Source organism: Squalius cephalus (assembly GCF_949319135.1).
Source record: "Squalius cephalus genome assembly, chromosome: 3".
NCBI lineage: Eukaryota > Metazoa > Chordata > Actinopteri > Cypriniformes > Leuciscidae > Squalius > Squalius cephalus.
The window spans coordinates 17133083-17147140 of NC_137124.1; the positions used below are offsets into that span (position 1 = coordinate 17133083).

Here is a 14058-nt window from a genome sequence, read left to right on the forward strand (position 1 = left end):
TTAAATTAATTGCGAAGGCTAAATTGACATGTTGAAATTAAATTGTTAATGTTTTACTTAGGCTGTTTTGATGTGTTCCTTCTGCATTTATACTCTCTCTCTCTCTCTCTCTCTCTCTCTCTCTCTGTACAGCAAGTGAGGAATATTTGAATGATGTCATATAACTGGTGGATTTATAACTGATCTGGTCTCTTAACGCACATATGGTGTGTTAGACTGTACAAACTGTATATTCTATCCACTTAAACTAACCATACCACTAAACCCATCATAGAAAATTCTCTGAATTTTTCCAAAAAAAACAAAACAAAAAACCCTCATTCAACAGTTACAGAAAAAAATATAGTAATGACAACTTACAGTAAGGTGAATAAATTGTTCTGCGAGTATAGTATTGTACTGAATATTGTATATTATTGAATGTCTGTATATTCAGCACTTGCATACTGTTAAATTCCAGTAACCCAACTGCAAAATCCAAAAAGGTTACTGTAACTCAAAATGAAAAGCATGTTAAGGTGATGATACACAGGGCAACTTTTTGAGCAATGTTGCTGGGCAATCTAGCCGAGCGATTGTTGATCTTTCTGTTGATCTTTGAACTTTCCCATTGAAAATGGGCAATAAATTTCTATCTGGATAATTTAGATCGGTCGTGGGCCCTGTGTCTCATCTGGTTGCCCGTTGACGGCAACATTGCCCAAAAAGTTGCCCTGTGTATCGTCACCTTTACAGTACACTCAGAAGAGTTGCAAATGCAAAATCAAGGTCAGTGAGAGAGATTGATTCTTCTTCAGCATCATGTCTTCACGTTGGTCTGGCCGGAGGACTTTGTCCGCAGAAAATGTCATCTCTGCAGCCAAAGGGAAAAAACCCTAAAGCCAGATCCAGCCTTGACAACATTCTCCACAGCTTGCTCTTTCTCATCCTCATCCTCTTCTTCCTTGTTTACCAACTCTTATACACATACTCTTCCTTCTTTCCCTCTTATATTGTTTCCAACCAATGTTGGTATCAACATTCAGTGCAACATTTTGAATCAGTTTTAGGTCTGAACTGACTTGTATTATGTACAGTTGGTTTGGTCACATCAATAGAATTAAGTGTGAACAATTTTGAGTCGTTGTGTGTAAATGATAGCAACTGTGTTGTAGTTGTGTTTAACTTTTGCGTGCCTGTGTTTAGCGTTTTGAAACACAAGTGCATCACAGTGAAAAATGTGTTTTAGTGAGTGAGAATGTGTTTAGAATTTTGCAAAAAGACTGCATGAGATTTGCAAACAGTGTTTTTACTACCTGAACTTGTTTAATGTTTCACAGAAAGAGTGATTTATTTGACAAATTGGTTTAGGCTATTGAGAATTTGGTTCAGAGAATGGGGGTTAGTGTTTTAGCAATTCAGATATAAGCATATAGCTTTATAAGTGCAATTTGCTATTGCTTCAGTATTGTATCTGTGTGTTTTATACCATTGAATATCTTAAACGAACTCTCTCACGGATAAAAACAGGCTACACTATTCATTGAGCAAGATCCACTGTCCCATTCTTTGATTTATAAAACAGCATGTCTTACAACAAATTGTGTTTTAACAAACAAAATGTGTTGAATTTAAATCATGTCACCCATGGAAAATGGGGGAAGAAATATTGCCACTAAGCGATAGGAATGTGTGTGAGCAGAGATAAGAGAGATGCAGAGAAATTTCCCCTGGCTCAGCACATTAGAAGTATGCGGCCGTATTGCAAGTGTGAATCTAAGGCATTAATCTGTCAGGGTCAGATCATTACTATGGAGATGACAAGCCGTTTGCATTAATGGAGTGGTTTATTGCCATGGTGACAGGGAGATTTTGACCCAATTGCTCTTGTACAGTAAATGCCCAAGAAAGGAAGGGTTATCTGAGAAATTCATATATGTTTAAGGTGACAGAATGAAAAGAAAGGGCACCATAGACTTACAGAAATGTATATATATATATTGTTCTTATGCCAACTAAGTCTAATTCTGAGACATTATTGTCAAATGAGCAGCATTTAGATGACCAGAATAGAGCTGAGCTGATGTGTGGGTGCTGTCATGCATAAATGTACACTACATGTGTGCTCAAGTGTGTTCATCGACATAAGGGTGCTTGTTGTGCGTTCAGCTGTCTCATATGGATGCGCATTCATGTGTATGAGAGTTGCGTTAAAGTGAGCACAGTTATGTTGAAATGAGTGGATTAGAACGCAGAATGCTAAGAGATTGATCAAAATTGACAAAGGTAATGAGAGAGCATGTTATGGTTTCTTAATTGTAACATCTTATTGCTGTAATCGGTAGATTGCTGCCTTTGAGGAAAGAATTTAACCCCAGGTTGCTCCAGGGGGAACGTCACTATAATAAATATAGGTCTACTGAAAGCCACATTGGATTAAAGTGCCTGGTAAATGACCGCTTACTTATGGAGGTCTACCTCGTTCACTTTAACACATTGAGGCCTGGTTTCACAGGGTTTGGATTAAACCAGGATTAGGCCTTAGTTCAATTAGGACAGTTATAGCTTTAGAAAAAAACATGACTGATTAAGATATGTCAGTGCAAGTTGATTTTAGTTAAAACAGCTCAACGATTTTAGTCTGACTAGGCTTAAGCCTTGTCTGTGAAACCGGGGGTGAGTCTCAGAGAGATTGGTAAAGTGATGATCATATCAGTGTTGTGTTCTAGTAGTGTTGTTCAGGAGTGCGTTCCCTGTACAACGGCGTAACTCGCTGCTTAACTACCATAGTACGTTGCATCGTTGAAGAAATCAACTAAGTTAGCTAGTCACGACTGTTTCCCGAAACCATATTGTCGCAAATTGGTCGTTCAACCACGTTGGTTAATGATGTCACGCAGGTGGTGGAGTAATAAATCATTTTAACGAATCTGTTGAGATCGAATTAATGCTAGATGTTTTGCTATAAATCACGGATTTATACAGGGCATCTGATGACTATTTCTATTTTACTCAGTTATTTCGATCTATTTCCAGATTCAATCATAGGCTCGTTGTTACGTTCTTATGTGCAGTTGTGCACGTTCGCACATGCGCACTCTTCAAAACGGTGCTTTAAGTCTCTTGACAAACTAAAAGACGTAAATGACATTTGTATTTATTCTAAATAAAAGATACAGATTGCACTGAATGTCAGCTTGCTTATTTTGTTCAAGACAAGGATTTATTAAGTCCACATGTCAGGCAAACAAGTAACTACTCTTAACTTTGTGATGCTGTTTGCGAATGTTCGTCAGAACTATGTTTTCGGGAAACACAGACTCGTTGAACTATGTTGATAACGACGGAACTTGCGACCAAAGTTGGCTAACGATGCTTTAGGGAAACGCACCCTAGATTGGTACCCTGCTAGCCTGGCAAGCCAGACCTACATCAATATGTTAGGTCTGGCAACTCACCATAGACACGTCTCAATCCGAGGGGCGGGATAAACGGCTGTCTTTCAAATTCACTCTGCACACAATAGGACAGCGCTTCAACCAACCAGAGCATTTTCCCAACAGCGCAGCTAACGTTAGTTGATAGAATCAACTTTTGAATCTGGCTGGCAAAACTACGAACAAACCTTCCTTTTTTAAGAATGACTTAAGTGCCGTTCTTTGCTCTTTTCTCAAAGAAAAACTTAACTCCAAGTCCTCCAGAGTCGCGGCCAAAGCCGATTCGAAAGACTGTTCGCCAGCAGCAGCCATTCTTTGTTTTCAAGTAGCAGGGAACCGTTGCAACTCTGTCGTCATTATGTTAAGCCCGCCCCGCCTACTCTATACACGATGTGATTGGCCTGACCCAATTTAGGTTTTTACAGCTCCGAAAGTCAACGGAGAGTTGCTAGACTACCCTGGCTGCAAAATAAATTTTGCTGCCGCTAGGGTGCGTCTAGATTTCTAGGCTAGTACCCTGCACGAAGGTCTGTGCCAAGGTGCCACTGCCAGAAAGCTAATGGGGAGTACATTGACAAAAGCTCTTTGCTGTAAACTACAGCACCTCCTAATGTCAGAGCCAGAGAATTGTCTCGCGATGGACCAGTACTTTAGGATGAACTCTGACCTGACCTGAAATGTTAATTTTATTAAATGTTTTATTAGCATCTTGTGATTTTTTTTTTTTTTTTTTTTTTTTTTTTTTTTTAATCCCTAACCGATAAATTTATATGAGAGCTTGTTTCACGGAATAATGCAATTTTAAAGATAATTGCGACTTTATATCTCACAATTCTGACTTTTTTCTCAGAATTATAAATTCAGAATTGCGAGATATAAGCCTAGGCCTTATGCCTACTCACAATTACTAGTTATAAATGAAGAATTACTAGATATAAACTCGAAATTGCTTTGAAAAAAAGTCAGAAATGCGAGTTATAATGTCAGAATTGCGAGATGTAATCCTGTATCTTTGGCTATTATAATTCTAAATAGAAACTAGCCTACTTTTTTGAAAGTTCTGGGAATTGTAGTTGCATATCTTTTAGGGAAATCTAGGGATTTTTTTTATGACTTTCTGTCAGATAATTGGCAGATCAAGCATGGTGTTTGTGAGTATGTGTATTCTATATTCTATATTCACCGTCCTCTTGTGTTTGACAGGTAATTTAGATTTAGACATGTTTTTGCAGTCTCTGATCGGCTTTCCAGCTTAATAGCTCAATGCAGATGCTCTAACAACATGACAAATTGGACATCACAGAACTTCTGTTAATCACATAGCTGAATGGATAAGTAAATAGTTGCTCATCAATGTGGAAATGATTGGTAAAGAAAGGTAGCCTTACCCTGAAGCTTTGATCACACATGCTGGCTGCAGACTGAGCTGTCATTAAATGGTTAAAATACAGCTTGTGTATTCTCATGTCCAGAATTCCTAGACTCATAACATCATGTCACACTTCTACATGATATGAAACAACAGCTCCCCCATGCGGACTTTTCATGTTATTGTATATTATAGCAGAAGGGTTAGGCCCGTCTACGGCTATACTTTATTACCCTCTATTTAGGTTGCATTTTAATTTGAAATGCAAGCCATCTCTCTCATTTTTTTTTTTCTATTTTACTTTCTTGCATTTGCTACATTAGTTCACGCCTCGTGTTAAAGAGACTCTTAATTATAGCTCACGTAACAGAAAAGTGATTATTATTTCAAATAACTAAGTTAAAATATTAAAAGTCTCAACATAGCCTAATGGGAGAACAATTCAAGTTACTAGGTCATTTGTCTTTTGAGCTGTAAAAAAAAAAAATCTCACGACTGGGTAACATTTCAGTTTGACCAATTTGAATGTTCCTGTCCGGCGCAGTTTCCATGTAAAACATTATCACTGTTGTAGTTTGAAAGTTATGACTCAAGAGTTGATAACGGCCAACTTTCCTGAGTTTTCCCAGACCGTCGCACAATGGACAATACAGCGGTCGAAAAAGCTCCTGCCCTTGGTATAATTGCATTGGTCAGTTAGAGTGAAGCGCTGTCCTAATTGGCTGTTCCATCTGTCACTCAAATCTACTCCTCAGTCTCAAGCACTTCCTCCGCCGAGAGTCCATGGAAAGCCCATCACTGGCCAACCCACCGCCTGTCCCCTCATGCGTGGAGTCTCCGGTTGTCGTGATGAGGTTGCATCGTGATTGCATGGCGATCGGACGGAGCTGAAAGCACAGAAGTCATGATGGAGACCGTAGAGCAGCTGGTGTCTTTCCAGCACATCCATGTGCAACTGAACGGAGGCGCTCCGTGGGGATTCACTCTGAAAGGAGGGCTGGAGCACGGCGAGCCACTCATCATTACAAAAGTAAGAGTTTACAAAGAGTTAGAAACTCATACTACATGCTTGTGTGTGTCTCATTGATTATATTCAAACACTTGGTTACTTTGTGCTGAAAGTTTAAACTCACTGGCTATGCTTGAATGAAATGTAACGGTGCATTGATGAATGTTTGGAAACTTGTAAAAACTTAGTGGCAAGGAAATGGACATGATATAAACATATGACCAAGAGCATCCTTAATGCTCGTGTTTAAACTGTTATTTTCACAAATGACAGATCTTGAATCTCATGAGATCTGTGAATCATTGACTTTCAAGATCCATGAAAACCCAAAGAAAGGAATGAATAATCAATGTTTGCATTAGAGCCAAATTTATTGGATCACTGAACAAGTGACCTGGGCACTTCTGCATAAATTATTCATTATCCATTCACTATCACGAGTTTAGATAGACCAACAAATTGGCAAAGCTAATTAATCTGCCAAAAAAGATGGCTATATCTGCAGATTAATTGGCTTGGTTGAAGTGGTCAATTTATTCAGCATCAGTTCCAAAATGTACTGACAGTTATTCAAAGGATTTGTGTTTTTCAATATTTTACAAGGAATTTGTTGTGAACATTTTGTGAAATAATGCCCTATACATTTTGTGCACATCCTTTTTGCATTAAATTGAATTACATTGTCTGTCTTGCTCTGTAGAAAATACATCTGCTTTCAAAAGTTGAGTGTATATTTTTATATTATATGTTTTCATTTAATTTATGCACAAAAACTGCAGATGTCCTTTTTGTTAGGAAAGGGATTAAACAAATCAGGCTGTAACAATATTGATCAGTTTTAGAGATCCTTGCTGCTTTGTCATCAGCTCATTTACTTCATCTTGTGGTACTAGATAAAACCCTTTATATGTATGAGCCTGAGGCAGATTGGGAAATCAGTTATGTTCAATTAATGTTTTTTTAACAAAATGATCAGTAATAATAAAAAAATTAGCTAAAATACACTCTTCATATGTATTGTCGTGTAATAGCAATTGAAAAAAGCGACTTTATCCAAAAATATAAAAATACTCAGTTAAGTTAATGCTTTTTAATTGAACCCACTCTGACTACATTTCTTATAACTAGAGAAAAGTAGTGTTTTTTTCCTCACAGGGAGGTAAGGGAATCATGTTTTATTCCTTCTCCTTCCACCCCCATTTCCTCTCCAACGGCATTTGACCAAAAAGTGTTGATTTATTTTTCTTAAATGAAGATGTTTTGGGGGGGACAAGACCCCCAGAGATCACATTCCCAGACTCTGCCCCCTGAGTCAGCGGGGAGGAGGGGGTGGGGGTCATGAGGGGGAGGCTGGTATTTTTTTGTCTGACAGAGGGAAGAAATGTATTTGATTTGTGCCTTAGTTTTCAGCATGTCTTAGAATGAGTTTACAGTTGTTTATTCTGGTGCTCAAAACATCTCAACAACTTGTAATGTGTGCGTTGAGTCGGTTTGGCTGTGTAGTTGGTAAAATGTCTTTTCTTAGCTCTGCTGTGTTTAATTTAAAGTGCTTTAATATTGTATCTTTTATCGCTCACAGGCTTTTGACATTTACATGTCATTTGATCACTGTTTCTCAATGAATCGCCAGCTGGATCAAAATGCATTCAAGATGAACATTGTCTTAATGATTCTGAGATTTGATTGATTCAGTGTTTGCCTCTGCCATTCTGAAAGTGAGTTGTTAAAGGTAGGGTAGGCAATTTCAGAGAGGCTAGCAATAGCAAGTTAGCTTTGAAAGCATGAGATCCCACCCTTCCTTCAGAGCGTCTCCAAAGCCACGCCTCCTTCAAAACACATGAACGCACACGGCCAGAGCAGAGTCAGCAAAGAGTCACGAGACGAGAGACGCCGTTAAATTACCTCATGTCTCAAAGCACATTACAATAATAATGAACGTAAACAACTCACAGAAACTCTTTATTAATATCAGCGTTGATAGTGTTGACATAGAAACGCATAAATCCTAAATGCTATCTCATAATTACGGTTGTGACATGGCGTGAACGCAGCATAAGCTTGTTGTTTTGGTTCAGGAGGAACGTTAAAAGGCGGCTGCTGTTTGTTTGCGGTGACCGTCTGTTTACAACTTACAGCTTTATGGAGCATGCTAATGACGTGATCTCTGCGCGCGTGAGCAGGGTGTGTGGAGGTATGGAAATACATTTGTTCACAGGCAGGTAAGATATTGTACCTGCCATCGAACATTTTTTGGTCCTGAGACTTCCACAGAACAGAAGAACCATTTCTGCTATTGATTGCTATCAGGATGTGAAGAGAGTTTTAACCAGTATAACAAAAAAGTGTTTAGACATGAAAAAAACTGCCTACCCTACCTTTAAAAGACATATTCAGGCATTTCCGATATGTTTCTTAGGTGTCAGTGTTGTTTTCTTGTAATATTGAGTCATTTCTTTTGAGTTTTTTTTAGCAGGCTGGTTAGTTCTCGGTAAGTGTCAACTCTTGGTTTACTGGGGGTTGGATCATGGCCAATTCTCATAACCTCATATTCACTGGCTGGACTTGTTAACTGCTTAACCTGAAACACATGCTTTGTTCAACACACAGTCCCTGCATCTGATTCTGTACACGCGTCTGTGTCTACCTGCATCACTCGATTGTGAGGACTTTATTTGGATGTCATCATAAAGATGATATACAGAGGCTTTGTCAGTGTTGGAGTCTTCTGGGGCACATGGCTCCAGTCGCTGCCACTCACACTGATCGTTTTTCCATCTGATTTGGAGGCAAAGCACAACCTGCATGTTTGCATGTCTTTTTTCTCATGGAATCTCTTGCCCTCTGATCCTATCTACCATCTTTGGGCCCTGGGGGCATTATTTTGAACCCCCCCACCAATGGTCTCAGTAGACATTTATCTCAAAGAGCAAACATAAGGACCTGGCGCCCAAGGCCAGACCCAATACACCCCCCAGGTGTTCAACATGTGCTCAAATTAAAATCCCATGATGGGTCATCGTGACCTCAGCCAGCAGCAAGAAGATACAACGGTATCAAAATTTATCAACAGCAAACATTGGCTGGATATACTTGTCATCTCTAGGCTACATAAAAATCTGAAAGTTAAAAATTAAAAAGAATTTAATAGTAACAAACTTGATCTTGAATCCCATTGTAACACTTTGAGCTGAACAGCTTTAGGGTTTCAAAGCAACTTGTCCCCTGCGTGACAAAACATTGCCAGACTTGTGATTTTCAAAATTGTGGTGAAAAATGCATGTAAACCATTTGTTTACAAAGAATGCTTGATTATTTTCCACATTTGTGCCTGTGCAAACCCCCCAAAATCCTCAAAGGCTTTTGCATTGGAATTGGCATTGGATGAACATGAGGAACAGGCTGATTTATGTATAAAAACCTTGTTGCTGCTTTCCCCCCCTCACCACTTTGTTAATCATCCCTCCCTCACATTCCCTGTCTTTTTTGTTCTCCTATTAAAGTAGAGATGGAAACATTGTGCATTTCCTTGCATTTCTCTTTTTCTGCTGCGAAGTTTATGTAGACCACATGGCACTCCAATCATCCCTCTCTTCCCACTCCTAATCGGTCAGTGGAACTTATTCTCAGGCTCTGGAGTTTTGAGGTGAAAGAAAGAAAATTTTGGACCGAGAGATGGAAATGTTTTACTGGGTCAAAATGTTTATGTTTTAAGTTTGCTGGCAGTTTGAACTTGCAGTAGAGCAGAACACTTACCGCCACTTTTTTTTGTGTGTGTGTGTGTGGGTCCAACAGCGTTAGTTCCGGAAGTATTCTATTTTATTAAGTATATTTATTCTCTCCATAGGCATATTTTAACCCATGCACCAGACCAAACAGCTTAGAGATGAAACACAACATTACAAACTTTGATTCAAAGCCAAAAAATAACAGGAAAAAAGGCCATGTATTCTTTTATTTTTAATAATTTTATGGGGAATGAACTACTCATCCCATGAAACACAGCTAATGATGTAAACGAAATTAAAAAAAACAAATTATGTCATAGTCAAGTTATATTTTACAATTATTTACAAGTATAAAATACAATATATTTAAACTTGCAAAAAAAAAGTTGAAACACTCAACACATATTACTCAACACATATTGTTTCATTCAGAGACACTGTTAACAATCTTGAAGGCCATGGTAGGTCTGTCTAGAATCGTTTATGCATTTATTGCTAAAAAATCATTTGCTCTATTATGAAAATGAATGGGATTTTACTTCCAGAACTTGACTGTTGCGGCTGGAGCCATTTTTTCCACTTCTACTTCCATTTTTATCATCCCTCTGTTTAAAGTGATCTCTTTGTATAAAGTAGGATTACTTCCCCATTTCTGTTATTCAGTAACGCCATACTTCTGCTTCTGGATAACTTCCCAAAGTTAAATCATATCAGTTTTGGATTGCTGTGTGAAACTCATCAATCCTGAGAGGTAATGCTTCCTTTTCCCACTGTTATTGCAATTGGATTTAATAGAGTAAATATATTGTTTCTTCAATGATTTGATAGAAGTCTGTTTGTTTTGAACGATGTGTTGATTGTGGTGAAGTCCGCAGCTGGTTATGGGTGTGGGAAGGATCTGATATGTGACAGGAATGTGTGCTTGGCTCCCGTTGCCTTTGCCTTGGGCAGCGAGGCTTTGATGGTGGGAGAGATATTGGGGTCTTATTGCCTGAGCCCCTCCACCACAAACACTCACCAGTGTTTCCACATGGTCTCTTAACCGAGCTGGGAGTGACAGGACTTCTAATCAGTGAGGCATGTGTGTTCGCTGTGTGTTTGTTCTCTGAATGAATGGTTGTGAAGTAGGAACCTGGAGAAATGATGTTATAATGATATCTGCATAATGAAAATTATAACTGCACATTCAGTTAAAAGCTTATTTTAACGGCATTTCGGCAAAAAAACCCTTTGTCTAACGATTTCTGCATCGTGATATGATAATATTGGAATTGTATAATAATTGCAATATTCTTAGCTTTTTGGGATTTTGGTCAAGTAGAAAAAATTAAATATACTTTCAATGTAAATCTGCCTAAATGGAGGTTGTAATATTCTCAAAAGTTTGAGTGTAGTAGTACTCATGTGTAGAATGTAACAAAAAATATTATAGGGATGCACATTATATTGGTTATCGGACGTTTGACATACAGGTTGCCATATTTGAGCATTTTAGTTTTTTTTTTTTGGTGCTGTAAATATTATCCATCATCCAATACTAACTCACTTAAAGTTAGTCTAAACAAACTAAACAAATAATTTTATAACACTGTTTAAAGCAAATCTCAATATGAAAATCTCAACAAAAAAAATTTAAATACACTTTAAAAACTAAGAATTGTTGGTTGTTTTTAGTGTTTTGTTGTAATAAATTTTAATCATTAATTTTTTTAAAACAGTTAAAAATGTTAAAATCACCATTTATTGGATATATCAACCATAATATGAATATAATTATTTATTGGTTGTTTTGTGTTTGATTGTAATTCATTTTAATCATTTAATTTAGGATATATTTATTGGATATATCAAACATAATAGGAAGATAATTATTGAAAAAAATATTAGTTATTTAAAATTTTATATCAGTGCATCCCTAAAAAAATCCATTCTTTGCAATCCATTCTGGCATCACATGTATACTGTGTTTACATGTGTGTTTGTGGCACGTTTTTAATACAAATACTTGATATAGTTTGGTCTCTAACTGAAACAAAAATGCTTGTTGTTGTTATTCTGCTAGTTGAGACCTTTTCAATGATATATGACACGAGTCTACCTGTTATGTTTAATGATTTTACAGATCACAATTTCATGTAAAGCGGTTGTTTTTTCATGCTATGAAAATAGAGCAAATTTAAAAGCACTTGGCAAGTGATGGTCATATTCCCTATATTCACTGTAAAGCCAAGCTTCTTGGCTTTAAAATTACATGTATTTTTGTGTTGGTTAAGCAAGTGGCTGATAAGTAACGGGGATAACTTAGTAGCATTCCCCGCTTTGGATTTAAGAGGTTGGTTAACGATTAATCGATTAATTGATCATTAATTTAAACAATGATCGATTATGGGAATTTATGTAAATTGATATCACGAGTATGGAGATGATTATGTCTTTCCTAATTTGGTATAATTAAAAACTTACCGTTTAAGTGGTTTGTGGTCCTTTCAAGATTTAATGTGAAGACACATGGTAAATGATAATCAGGGAGTCAGTTTTCAAAGTTCATCTGTGTTCTGCAGGGGACCTGACCACATCAAACGCTCCACCAAAAGCTTGTTGGCCAACCTCGTATCCAACATTTGGGCTCAACCAGCCGTCAAAACCACTCCAAAGTCCTCTTTGCTCCCAGGGAGGTGAGTCTGGGGGAGGGGGATTTGTGTGTGTTTGTGTGTGGAGGAGGTTAGCTGAGGGGACAAGGTCACTTCACACACATTACAACGTCAAAAGACTCACTATGGCCCTATTCATAAACGGCAGGAAACTGAGGAATGACAGGTCCCAAGTTGAGCCATCATGATGCCCCTCCTCACCATGCACCCTCTCCTGTCTGCTATGACAGTGATGGATCAATCAAAGTTATCTTTGGTCCAAAGGTTGCTGACTCTCTGACATCCACCATTGTCTTTTTCGGAAACGAGGTCTGCTATACGCTCAAAATGTGCAATTAAGGCTATAATAGAGCAATCTCAGAGCAACGGCGTGACGTTGAGCATGTCAGACTAACAGATTTGTGCATAATCGGATTACGGATCATACCTCCAATATTTGCGCACATGCACACTTTCATTGCTCCAATTACAACCCAACTCACCAAAGTCATTTGTTGCCAAGTGTACTGGCAAGTGGTTTGATGTTCCTTTAATTTGCCTCTCGTTGAACTTTGTTAAAACAAAGATAATATCTGCCCGTCAGGAGGCTTCTTCTTGGCTGCACTTCAAACATGGCTTCTCACCTCTCGAGGAGAGAGACCTTGTTATGAGAGCACACACACTGCTGTTTCTGGACGTGCATCAAAAGGTGGAGGTTTTCCCAGTGCACGTCTAAAGCATGATTGATCACTTTGGGATGTTTGTGGAAATGTCCACCAGTGGTGATATATGTTGTCCTGATCGTCTTAAAAATGGATTTTTAAGTGAGTCGCAAGCTGTACTGATTTAAGAATGTGATCAAGTAACTGAACAATAAAGGCAGTTTGTTGATCTGGGTGTCTTGTATGTGATTAGTGGTGCATTAATAGTGACTCTGGGTGAGTGTTGGGTTTCCAGTAAATGAATGCCAATTAATGTGGTCTAATTCGGTTTTGATATATGCTCATGTGCCTGTGTTCAGTTAGTCAGCCAATGTGATTATAGTAAGTTTTATAGTAAGACTTTTTGGAAACACTTCTTATAGTAACAATTTGTAGGACATTTTATGAAAACTATTACAGTTTTAAAGGTGTAGTTTAACCAAAAATTTAAATAATTGTATCATTTAATGCAGTGTTTAGCATTATTTATATTGTCATTTTTCTTAGCAGTGTTGTAACACAAGTACTCTCAAACATGATAAAAATAGATTTTCTTAAAAAATGTAAGGGTTTTCTATCAAATGAGAATTAGCCGTTACTTTTAAGTATGTCACTTGAAATCACATGAAATAATTAAAGATGCCTTCAGGGTGTAAGGGGATAAAAGTGACATCTAACAGTTACATATCACTTAAATAAAGCTTGAATGATCGGGATCGGTATCGGCTGATTATGATTACAAGAAATCTGTAGTCGGTATCTCGAAAATCCCTAAAGTTAACAATAACAACACTGTTTTACGTACAATTAATGTGAGTGGGGACTGAGGGGGAGAGCTCCAAAAATATCAAAAAAGCACCATAAAAACTTGTGCGCTATATTCCAAGTCATCTGAAGCCATGATCATTTTGAATGTAAATTATTTAATGTTCAATTTTCAGTATTATTATAATATAATATTTGCCTTCATGTTCATTCAAATATGATGTTTCCAGACACACTGTGCCAGGTTTGATGTCAGGGATGCCAAGCCGCATTGGTTATTGTTTTCTCATAACTGTTTGGAACATGTCATATTTGAATGTGTGTGAAATCAAATGAAACTTAAGAGCTACAAGAAATCATTTGGAACAAAATGAGGGTAACTAAATGATTTTTCAGACTTTTCCATTTTTGGGTGACCTATCCTTTTAAATCGTTTCTTGGAA

At 37.6% G+C, this 14058-nt stretch overlaps 1 protein-coding gene across 1 annotated transcript in view; it reads left to right on the forward strand.

The window, feature by feature from the left end:
• Positions 1–5531: 5531 nt before the first annotated feature.
• The window catches only part of shroom4 (shroom family member 4), a 46171-nt gene continuing 37644 nt past the window's right edge, over positions 5532–14058 (forward strand). The window contains exon 1 of the mRNA XM_079867092.1: positions 5532–5815. Within this exon, the coding sequence (XP_079723218.1) occupies positions 5690–5815 (126 nt within the window). The 5' untranslated portion in view covers positions 5532–5689. The remainder of the gene's footprint in view (positions 5816–14058) is intronic.